Genomic DNA, 12,520 nt, shown 5'->3' with positions numbered 1-12,520 from the left:
CCGTACAGACAGCACCGTTAGTCATGATCAAACCCAGGTCGGGTGCTGTAAGGCAGCAACTCTACACCACAGCGCCACTCAAAATGGCCGCACCATTACAGGGATTATGAAAAGGATGCAGATGAGGTTGTCCAGGATGATGTTTGGTTTAGGGGGTATTAGCTAGAGGGAGAAGTTAGACAGTCTTGGTTTGATTTCTCAAGAACACCGGAGGTTGAGGTGAGACATGACAGAAATCTATAACATTACGAGAGGCATAGATAGGCTAGGCATTCAGAACCTTTTTACCCAGGGTGAAAATATCAAATGTGTAAGAAGGAACTGGTTTAGACCGAAGATAGACACAAATAGCTGGAGTAACTCAGTGGGACGGGCACCAACTGGGGAGAGAAGGAATGGGTGACCTTTCGGGTCGAAACCCTTCTTCTAGTATCAAATACTAGATTTATGGGATACAAGATGCTAGAGGGACGAAGTTCAAAGGAGAGATGTGGTACATGTTTCTTTACACAGAGGGTGGTGGGTGCCTGGAACATGCTGCTGCGGAGGCAAAAACGATAGTGGTGTTTAGGCACATGGATATGTAGGGTATTTAGGGATATGGAATATGTGCAGGCAATTAAGAGTTGATCTTGGCATCATGTTTAGCACAGTCATTGTCAAAGATCCTATAGCGGAGCTTTGGTCATTGTGGGCTGAAGGACCTGACAATGACCTAATGCGTGAATAATTCAGCAGTTCTGAATACCTCACCTATAAGGTGAAGTAATTTGTGCTCAGTAGATTGAATGAGTAAAATCTCATGATGAGTAATAAATTAAACTTTGTCTATCACTAAACAGCATCACAGCAAGTTCTTTAATGTACCATAAAGATTAAAATTGGTATAAATTAACTATCCCCAGATAATGTAATTAAATGTAAATTTAGCATTACTTTTTCGCATTTTTCTCCCTGAGGAACATCCCGCTGACTGGGAAAGCAACAATTAATCCTCCAGTCAGGAGTGCCATCTTTGCCAGTCCCAGAAGCAGGTACATTGGTGCTAGATACATTCTGTCTGCACTGCAGTGCGGACAGACCTAGTTACAGTCATGGGTTCCACTGGTAAACCGGTGATCATCATGAATGGTTGAAAAGATCAGGTCATTCTCCATTTCCCAAATTACTTACAGAGATTTAAATAACCTTTTTTAATGCCTGGGGCTGATTGAGATTCACCTTCTCCTCTCCCTGTCCTTCACTCTCACACACTCTCTGGTGCAATGAGATTAAATTCAAAACCAAAGAGCATTGGAAATGTGTTAACAATGTTGAATTTTACTGCCCCAGATGTTCAATTTGGCTGAGAAAGTGCATCCTCTTCTGCCAGTTTTGGACTGTTTTTTAATATGAGGAAATCGGCTGTGACCTTGTTAGTTGGGTATCGGGTGAAACAACAGTGGGGGGGGGGGGTCCCTTTGTCTCACCAGGACTGATGGACACACGTTGACACGTGAAGGACGGTCTTTGCTGTGCTCGTTATAGCTGGTGGAACTGCCCATCCCTCCTCTCCTGCTTCAGGTGGCACTTCCTACAGGGAGAGGGACAAAGCAGGAACAACGCGTTTCTCCGCTGGGTTGCTGGAAGTTTCACTTCAGGAATATTTCAGTCTTCCAGTAATAGCTCATTTTTTGCTTCTATTCAGTGGTTGATTAGAAGAAGATGATAGATGAAATACAAGTAGATCAATGATATATATTTTTATGTCAGCATTGTGGAGCAGCTGTAAATTGCTCCTGTAGGGAATGGATGAGAAAGTGGGATAACATAGAACTAGTGTGGACAGGCCGGTCGGTGTGGACTCAGAGGGCCAAAGGGCCTGTTTCCATGTTGAATCTTTCAATCTTTCATGTCAGCACAGTGGAGCAGCTGGTAGAGCTGCTGCCTCACCGTGTCAGATACCCGGATTCTATCTTGACCTCGGGTACTATCTGTGTGGAGTTTGCACGTTCTCCCTGTGACTGTGGGGGTTTCCTCCAGGTGCTCCGGTTTCCTCCCACACCCCAAAGACGTGCAGGCTTGTAGGTTAATTGGCCTCTGTAAATTGCCCCTGGTGTATAGGGAGTGGATGAGAAAGTTGAATAACATAGAACGTGTGTGAATAGGCGATCGTCAGTTGGCATGACTCAGTGGGCCGAAGGGCCTGTTTCCATGTTGTAACATTCAATCAATCTTTAAATGTCTAGTTGTAATTTGCGGCCAGGCATTATGTACTTGCACACAAATGTCTAGGCTGAATTCATCAGTATGCTGTCAACACTGCCTCGTGTTTTAACATGGTCTTGTGAAAAGGTTAACTAAACTTGTGTGATTGTTTTTCAAACCCATGTGTGACTTTCACCTCTCTGTTCAAACAAGGAGAAATTAAAACAGGGGTTTTTGTGGAACACATCCACTGCCAATGCACTCCACCTAGACTTAACCTTCAACTGTTTGAGGAATCCTGACTAAAGCAAACAGCACTGAGAGAAAAGGCGTTCCCCCTTGGTACCTGCAAGAATGTATTTGTTCATCTGGCTCCACAAAGAAAATGAGAAAGTGCATCCTCTTCACCCATTCTTTCTGCCAACTGGTATTTACACGTCAAGTAATCGACTGTGACTTTGTTGGTTGGGTATCAGGTGAAACAACAGTGGGTGTCCATTTGTCTAACCGGGACTGACGGACACATTGAAAAGGACCATTAGAAAGTCCTCATTCTGCCTGACCACAGGCACACTGGAGGAACAGCATCTTCTGTTCCCCTTGGGAAGTCACAACCCAATGATGTGAACACTGAGTTATTCAATTTTAGGTAACTACATAACCCTCCCCCTCTCCTTTTTTCCTCCACCTCTCCCATCTTCCCCCTCCCTTCCCACCTGGACTCGCACCTACCTCTCCCCTTCCACCTACATTCCTTCCTCTAGCTTCACAATTCGCAACTCTTCAATCCTCTTGTTTTGTACCTTCTATCTTTCCATTTCTGACCTTTGCCCAACCATTTGCCAATCAAAAGCCCTCCTCACCTGCATCCACATTACCTGCCAGGCTTTGTCCGCACCCTCCTCTCTTCCAGCTTTCTTACTCACCCCCCCCCCCCCCCCCCCCCCTCTACAATCAGTCTGAAGATAGGTCCCAACCTGAAAGGTCACCTATCCATGTTCTCCAGTGATCTTCTGAGTTACTCCAGCACTTTGTGTCTTCCTTCTATCTCGGTTAGAATTAGAACCAAGGGACAAGCAAGGATTGCCCAGATAGAAAGCTTCCTCTGGGCAAATAGGGTTAAAGATCCACTAAGCATTCAATCTAGTCACAACGAAACTAGGGAAATGGTGTAGTAATATGTAAGATATGGAACGATCATATCTAACCAGTGATTTTCCTTCAACATAGAAGGTCGAACAGTACAGTACAGAATAGGCTCTTCAGCCCACAATGTCAGTGTTGAACATGATGCCAAGTTAGACTAATTTCCCCTGCCTGCCTGTACATGATGCATTCCCTCCATATCCATGCGCCTGTCTAAAAGCCTATCAAATGCCACCATCGTTTCAGCCTCCACCTTAAGATTGGACGTGTGAACTCTCAGGACCCGGTAGGAGAAGTGCCCATGCATTCGGTACTTCCGCAGAGGGTGTTAAATGAGTTACTTCTGTGTCGCTGCGGCACACCTCCATGCATTGCTAGATTTATAATTCTAACATTTTATAAAACATAAAGCACATTGACATCAGTCCACGCTGCGGCTTGGAGTCACCACCAAACTGAGTTTCATTTGAATTCTGTAGAGATGACGACTGATGAAGTGCATCTCTACTGAAACGTCTGAAAACAAATTCATTGCAATCCTTGCCTATGACACTTAAGCACCTCTTACATTGTTGAAATGTGTCATTATTTTGCCATCATTTCTGACTGCTCCTTGTAAAAAGATGAATGAGACTTAAGTGGTGAGCATAAGGTAATAATTTTCAGTCTGTTGAAACAAGGGAAACCAAGACAGAGACCCATTGGGTTGTACTTTCACTCTCACAGAAATTACAAATGCCATTGTGAGGAAAGAGGGTTAAAGTGCTTTTTAATTTGCTGTCTCTATCACACCCAGATTACAGACACTGGCCACATGATGTTACAAAGCCAGTGCATGTGGATTGGAAAGAAGGGGCTCTCTTCTCAAGAAATATGAAGAATAGGTCAAACATTCTGAAAGGGTTTCCAGGAGCAGGCAAAGATAAATTATTTCCAAATGCGTGTAGGTGGGAGAGCAAGTCCATGTCATAAATGTAGAAACAAAGAACTGCAGATGCTGGTTATTAAGCAAAAGGACACAAAGTGCTGAGTTAACTCAGCGGGCCAGGCAGCACTTCTGGAGGACATGGATAGGTGATGTTTCGAGTCGAGATCCTCTTCAGTCTGAGTCTGAACCCAAAGCTTCACCTGTCCGTGTTCTCCAGTGAAGCTGCCTGACCTGCTGCACCCCAGCACTTTGTGTCCTTTCAGGGTCATGAACACCTGCACAGAATGAAACGTGCTATCAATACAACAGGTGATTGCACATGTGGAGCAATGTCTGCATTGCATTGTCCAGTCCATGGGTGGTGCCCACTGATCTGAAACGTTTCTCTTGTGGGAACTGGGGTGGGAACGTGTGTGAACGGGGTACAGTGAGGGACACGGGCAGGTGTGTGGGTGGGGACATGGACAGGTGTGTGGATGGGTGGGGAGATGGACAGGTGTGAGGGCGGATGAACAGGTGTGGGTTTAGACACGGACAGGTATTGGGTGGGGGGGAGTCATGGACAGGTGTGTGGGTGGGGTCATGGGCAGGTGTGTGGGTGGCGGGACTAAGAGATTTGTGGATGGGGTTTAACAGGTGTGAGGGTGGGGGGGACAGACAGGTGTGTCTGTCAAGTTGAGAGAGCAATTCTGATTTGTCTAGAAACCCGGAGTGTCTGTTCCCGTGCGCTCCAGAGATCGACACCATTTTCCAGCTCGGGTTTGACACCTGAAGCTTTTGATTGCCACAGTAACAGTACAGGTTCAGGAGAGGCAACGGGATCGGCATGCAGTAATGAGTAATTCTGCCCCGAGTTATTCTGGAACTCACCCAATTATGCCCGATATGATATTTCACCTACATGCCTTTTAAATAGAATCTTTATTTAATATAGAATCTATGTTTTTTTTCGTAGTTTGTAATTTATTGGTGATTCCAAAAGCAATTAATATGATTCATGAAAACAATTTCAAATGACTATTGCATCAGTTTGCATTAGTATTAAAACTCTGAAATTTGTGGCACTTTTGACCAGAACTGATTATTTGAAACTGTGGAAGCAATGTCTTTGCAACAAAAGAAGGGCCCCAACCCGAAACGTCACCTATACATGTTCGCCACAGATGCTGCCTACCGACTGAGTTGTTCCAGGATTTGTGTCTTTAAGACTGGAGAGTCATAGAGTCATACAGCATGTAAGCAGGCCCTTCAGCCCAACTTCACAATGCCGACCAACACCACACTACTCCCACCTATCCAAAAGACTTTCAAATCTTTCTTCGGAATAAAAGTCTTGCTAATATTCTGCTCATTAATCACATCTACAAACTTTGCTTTTCACAATAAACCAGCAGTTTCTATTCTCTAGAAAGAAATTGGCAGACATGCACAGACACATCCAATTATTTCCACGCGAGACGATGGTGGAAGTCCGAGGCACTGACCTGGAGTTGGCCACACATTCCAGTGTCACCTCTGGATAGCCCAGCACAGCACTGATGTTCCTGGGTGAGATGATGATAACTGGAGCGATGGGATCTGCAGGAGCACCGGTATCTACAACACAAAAAGAAAAAAACAACCCTTGAAAGGAACTATTTTTAAAGGTCGTGCACACTTGAGAATTTGTACTTTTATAAATGCCAATATAATCAAACTACTGCAAACTACGTGGTGTCCGGAGCAAAGGTGAAAAAGGAGGTAACTGCACAAAATACTTGATTAGTACGGGTGTCAGGGGTTATGGGGAGAAGGCAGGAGAATGGGGTTGAGAGGGAAAGATAGATCAGCCACGATTGAATGGCGGAGTAGACTTGATGGGCTGAATGTCCTAATTCTACTCTTTTAATTTATGAACTTATGAATATCCACAATGATTCAACTTTAATCTTTAAACAGGAAAGTCTCCACTTTTAATGTGTAGGAAGGAACTGCAGATGCTGGTTTACGTCTGAAGAATGGTCTCAACCCAAAATGTCACCTAGTCATTTTCTCCCAAGATGCTGCCTGACCCGCTGAGTTACCCCAGCTTTTTGTGTCTATCTTCAGTTTTAATGGGATGTTTTCTTCTAAAACTACTGAAATGAAATGGACATGTTCCCAACATGGTGCAGGGAAAAACTGTTCAAAGCGGCGTTAAGAGATTTGCTGTGGATCTCTAGAAGGCTTCGCTGCCCATTAACGCAGTATCGGTTCTCTGGTGTGAGATTTTCCTGTGCTCTCCTTTTAGCATCCAATCCACCCAAATGAAATCAAAGCAGTCTCACATCCAAAATTCATCTCCAGTAAGACTTTCAACAAGAGAGACACAAGAAACTGCAAATGCTGGAATCGAGCAAAATACAAAGTGCTGGAGGAACTCAGAGGATCAGGCAGCATCTGTGGAGGGAATTGACGAATGCTTCGGTTTAGGATCCTTCTTCAGACTGATTTACAACCCTATCGCTCCAAGAATGAAAGGTGCTATTCACTGACAGAAGGATAGCCTTTCCTCACAGTGAAAGCTCCATGGCTGTAGTATTTAAAGTGACTGAGACATTCCCTGTGTTTCTAACTGTGTTACACAGCCAAAAGCGCCAGTCACACACACCACCAGATGGTTACGGCAGAATTCCTCCATACTGAATGGCCAGATATGCCAGAAGAAATCTTGCAAAATTAGATGAACTATGGTGCAAGGGAAACAAATCCCAGAAGGGGTTCAACACAGAAGTAGGCCATTCGGCCCATAGACCTCATTCTAGCCCTGTGTAGTAGCAAACCAGCTTGTCCCACTCTCCACCCTCTACACTACAGCAATTATTGCCTCTCTGATGCTGACCAGTTAATTTTGAGAGCTACAATTCAATCTGTCCCCTCCACCTTCCCCCGCAAAGCATTTACGATTCTCGTCCCTCGTTGTGTAAGAACATTTCTTCTTGTGCCATACGAAAATACAAACCAGAAGCAGGAGAAGATCGCTTTGCTCTTTCTTTGCTCACCTTACCTCGACTGCCAACCAACGGATATGCTGACTTATGATAGTCTTTAAGGACCGCTGGTCAATGACTAAGGCATTACACATTAATCGATACACACTTTTGCCTGGGGCTGCAATTGAAACCCATTTTCCCAAAGTCACGGATGCTATTATAAGGCTAAGCATAGATTGCAGAACCAAGGAACTGCAGATGCTGGTTATACCAAAGATAAACACAAAATGCTGCAGTAACTCAACAGGACAGGCAGCATCTCTGGAGAAAAAGGATGGTTCCGCTCCACCCTGACTCGCTGAGTTACTCCAGCACTTTGTGTCGATCTAAGGCTGAACATGATGGAAACAGAAATATTATCAATATTTCTCAAGCCACAAAAATAAATTAATGCAAATATCTAAAGCAGACTTGATAACTACACAGATCGGACACTTCAATGTATCCATGTCAAGATATTTTAATAGCTTTAACTAATAATGGATAGGAAAGGTTTAGAGGGATATGGGCAAAACACAGGCAGGTGGGACTAGTGTAGATGGAGCATCTTGGTTGGCATGGGCAAGTTGTTTCCATGCTGTACGACACTATGACACTATAACAATGCGACCTGGAAGAAATATTAATTTTTTTCTGATTATCTGCAATGAGCTTGCTCCATAAACAGAGTAAAATCTATTTGAGGGAGGAATTGATCTACGGATGAGCCTGTTAAGTGAGCTTGTCTGATACGTGCCAGCTAAAGGCAATGACAGTGCTGGCTAATAGCCAGCCTTCACCCTCTGCCAAATCCCCTCTGATATCTGAGCTACTAGTCTCAGTTTACCTTTACCTTACTTTACTGCCAGACATCCCAACTCTGTGGGACTAATGATGGATACAAAAATAACAGTTCATTTTATAAACATAAGTCCCTTGTATGAAAGAGTTTGGAAGTCTTTTGAAAGCATGAACAAGTAATGGGCTGCCGGGCTCCACAGAGGCCGATGGTCAGAACCTGTACAGCAGGTAGTGTGGCATGGAAAGCAAAATCAGCCAGACCCAGTGTGTCTGATCCCAATGTCCCAGTGCAAGTGTAGGATTAGAGGTTGTTGAGATGGAAGCTTCTTTATGTCTTGAAGTACTTTGTTTTGGAAGTATGTTGAAGGACTACATTTACCCTTGCCTTACTCTACTGCCAGACTTCCCAACTCTGTGGGATATCATCTATTATCAATGGATACAGAACAACAGTCTATTTCTACGCTGAGTTTCCATCTCCCCTGACTCTCAGTCTGAAGAGGGGTTTTGACCTGAAACATCACCTATTCCAGTTTTATGGAGCCCTGCGCGATGTCCGGACCAGCCCCGCACAACTCCATACGGCTCCGGCGATCGAAGTGGGACCGGCCCCGCGAGGCCGTACGGCTCAAGCGACCACGTTAGGTCGTGCTCGCCGCATGCAGTCGCATGCTGGTGGGACAACATGATTTCAGCTGTACCACCTGCTCTCTTGGAGCTTTTCTGGGACAACACGATTTCAGCTGCAAATATTTGTTAACCCAATTTAATCTGGGTAAAGTCAATCTTTGATTATAGACAGGTGAAATAAATATAAAAATGAGGCTCTTGCCTCTGTTTCTGCTCAGGTTTCACAGTGAGCTACACTATAGAGTTACCAGCTAGTGACGGTATTGGTAATGGGACAGTCTGAAGAAGGGTCTCGACCCGAAACGTCAGCTATTCCTTTTCTCCAGAGATGCTGCCTGTCCCGCTGAATTACTCCAGCTTTTTGTGTCTATCGTTTGTCACAATTAAAGATTTTTTACAGCTGACATCCTTTCTCCATCGCAAGGTTTTTTAAAGATGATTGCTGAGAGAAGCAGTGAAACTGGCAAAGTACCTGGTATCAATAATTGGCAGCCAATGATTAACAATTGGTGATTGTTCTTCGAAAGGTTGAACAAGTTAGGGCTTTATTCTTTGGAGCGCAGAAGGTTAAGGGGGGACTTGATAGAGGTTTTTAAAATGATGAGAGGGATAGACAGAGTTGACGTGGAAAAGCTTTTCCCACTGAGAGTAGGGAAGATTCAAACAAGGGGACATGACTTGAGAATTAAGGGACTGAAGTTTAGGGGTAACATGAGGGGGAACTTCTTTACTCAGAGAGTGGTAGCTGTGTGGAATGAGCTTCCAGTGAAGGTGGTGGAGGCAGGTTCGTTTTTATCATTTAAAAATAAATTGGATAGTTATATGGATGGGAAAGGAATGGAGGGTTATGGTCTGAGCGCAGGTATATGGGACTAGGGGAGATTATGTGTTCGGCACGGACTAGAGGGGTCGAGATGGCCTGTTTCCGTGCTGTAATTGTTATATGGTTATATGGTTATATGGTGATCAATGACTGGCAGTTCACTCTCGGCTCCAGACCTCCATGTGGCACTCTATATTTGATACATTAATCTCATTAAAAGTAAATTCAGTTTTTGTAAACACCAGTTCAAGGGTGTCAAATTTCCCATAATGGCACCAAAATCCTTGAGGCCAAATTCTGCAATCCCATTCACACTTTCTTTATTCTACCCCGATCTGTCTTGTTGATATGTTGCCACCTTGAAGGCCAGGAATGTTTTTTTTTAAAGCTCTGTTGCCTCACTGATAGATGAATCCTAAATCTAAAGCTGTTATTACCAGCAAGTTAAAAATTAATCTAACAGACAATTTATGTGTAGCCTCTTTGGAGCCTGTGGCAACGAACACTAGGACATCCTGTATGAAAAAGATGGGAAATTAACTTAAAATTCATGTTTGCTCACATTCTCAAACTGGTGAGGTGGAAGCAGGGAGTAATATCACCAAATTGCTTATTATTCAGATTTGTGACAATACTTGGAATACCAGAGATCGGCAAAAGCTGAAGGTTAGAACAGCTGATTATTTGGAAGAGAGTTCATTAAAGAACTACCCAATTGTGAACTCAGGAAATCTTGCATGAACTTCAGTAGAACTGGCAGAATCCAACCTTCAACCACTTTTAGTGCAGCACTCTTGTAGGTCTGTGTCCAAGATGGCTGCCGTGAAGGGAGAGTGGACGCTGGCACGAATTGGTTGCCACTGCTCTCTCTTCACACTGTGTTTTTGATTTTCTGTTTTTGGATTGAATTCTGTTTTTAATTTGTGTCATTGTGATGTCTTTAATTACTTGTTTTACTCCGATTATATGTTTTTATTCCGATTACTATGTAAGGTGTCCTTGAGATTTTGTATGAAAGGCGCCCATTAAATATAAAATTTATTATTTATTATTACTACATTTGATAATTGGTGCAAACTAAAATGAATTCAAATTTAAGTAAATCCGAAACTGAACAGAGTTTAATTTTCTCCAATTCTTTTATGCTTTCAAGAAGGCAAATCTAAACTGACAAGCATTTAATGAAAACATTGAGGAATTATTACAAATGGTGTGACAGGCTCTTCATTAGTTTTCTATGGAAACTGGACAACGGAATTAAACTTTCATGCTGGTTTTGTAAATGAAAGGAGGCGGAGAATGTGAAGGGCAGGAGTACTGAATCACCCCACAACTGGGAGTGGAAATATGAATATCTTCCTGTGGTTCAGGACAGAGCATCATTACTGGTGACTTGGGATCTTGAGGTCTGGCGTGCTTATCTCAACTTCGATCAGTCACGGTAGAGGCGCAAGAATAAACCAACTCGGTCTGAAGAGATTTCTAGTCTTTTTAACGAAAAACATTTTGTCAGATGCTGAGGGGTGATCTTATAGAGGTATATAAAATCATGAGGGGAATAGATAGGGTGAATGCACAGAGTCTTTTCTCACAGAGGGGAAGCAAGAACTAGAGGGCGTAGATTTAAGGTGAGAGAGGAAGGATTTAATAGGTACCTGATGGGCAACATTCTCCACTCAGCGAGTGGTGGATGTATCTGCAGCCACTTCTAATGCAGATTGTCCGAAATAAGGCTTTTTTTGTTTTAGTTCCCTTTTAACTTTCTATTATTTTCTCTGTACAACAATTAAATCTCTCATTGCTTCCACAATATGTTGCTGTGTTCTTCAGTGAAGATACAAAATATTTATTTAATGCTTATTAAATTTCCCATTTATAATTTATCCTGTCTCCATCCAAATCCCAACATTTAATTTTCCTACTTCCTTTTAATATTTAAGTATTTTTAATACGTTCCTGCCAGTTATTCATATAAGGTTCCTCACTTGTTATCAAGTTTCTGTTTATCTGATCTCTAAACTGTGGGGCCTCAGGGTAACTAGTATGCTTGATGATATTACAAGACTTGCTTTAAAAAAAAATATTTTGCTCTCCTTGACTTTTTTCAGTAAACTTTGACTGTGGAATTTCTCTTTCTCAATGGAATGAACATTTGTTGAGAATAATTAAATATTTCTTTCAATATTTGCGTCTGTTTCCCCAGTCACACTGCCAGTCGAATTTCCATTCCACCTTGGCTAACTCACACTGCCTATAAAATGATTGACTTTATTTAAATTCAAGACCTTGCTCCTGACTGAATTGTGTTCCTCTCAAAACCAAAATGCCATTGCAATCTGCTTATTTTTCCCTCAAGGATCATGATATTAGTAATTAACCTAATACAAGGCGAGGTTCAACGGCAATGCACTCCAGATCCCAGAACATGTTGTCCAGGAATCTGAACAGATTTGAACCCATAAACAAAGCTGAGAAACTAACTTTTACCAACTTGGTTCACCCAGTCTTGGCTGTACCCACACAATTATTAAATTACCTTTGCTACAAATTCTTCTTGTTTCTGATTGTAAGCCTGCTCCCATCAATACAATACTCTCTCTCTATCCCTCACCCACCCAAGTCGCACTAGCTTCTCATTTTCATCCTACAAACAGCTTACAATGACCCGTTTCCTTTATCATCATTACTCTTTGGCATATCTTTCATTCATTGTTCTTTATCTCTCCACATCACTGTCTATATCTCTCGTTTCCCTTATCCCTAACCAGTTTGAAGAAGGGTCTCGTCCCAAAATGTCATCCATTCCTTGTCTAGATGTTGCCTGTCCTGCTGAGTTACTCCAGCTTTTTGTGTCTATCTTCGGTTTAAACCATTTAGTAGTTCCTTCTTACACAATACATTTTGCATAACTGGATCAGGCTGAAGAAGGGTCCCGACCCGAAACATCAACTGTCCATTCCTTCCACAGATGCTGCCAGACCTGCTGAGCCCTCTGTTATTTGTTCAATATCTTTT

The 12,520-nt window shown here is 42.9% G+C and overlaps 1 protein-coding gene across 3 annotated transcripts in view; it reads right to left on the bottom strand.

Moving 5' to 3' along the window:
- sdk2 (sidekick cell adhesion molecule 2) overlaps positions 1-12,520 on the bottom strand; it is a 659,639-nt gene that overhangs the window by 241,279 nt on the left and 405,840 nt on the right. For all 3 annotated transcript variants that reach the window (XM_033044544.1, XM_033044545.1, XM_033044546.1), the window contains exon 6: positions 5,746-5,857. In XM_033044544.1, coding sequence (XP_032900435.1) covers positions 5,746-5,857 — 112 coding nt within the window. The remainder of the gene's footprint in view (positions 1-5,745; positions 5,858-12,520) is intronic.

This window comes from Amblyraja radiata, chromosome 26, assembly GCF_010909765.2.
Source record: "Amblyraja radiata isolate CabotCenter1 chromosome 26, sAmbRad1.1.pri, whole genome shotgun sequence".
Classification (NCBI taxonomy): domain Eukaryota; kingdom Metazoa; phylum Chordata; class Chondrichthyes; order Rajiformes; family Rajidae; genus Amblyraja; species Amblyraja radiata.
Note: the sequence above shows the minus strand (reverse complement) of the source record. Positions and strands in the feature narration are given on the sequence as shown.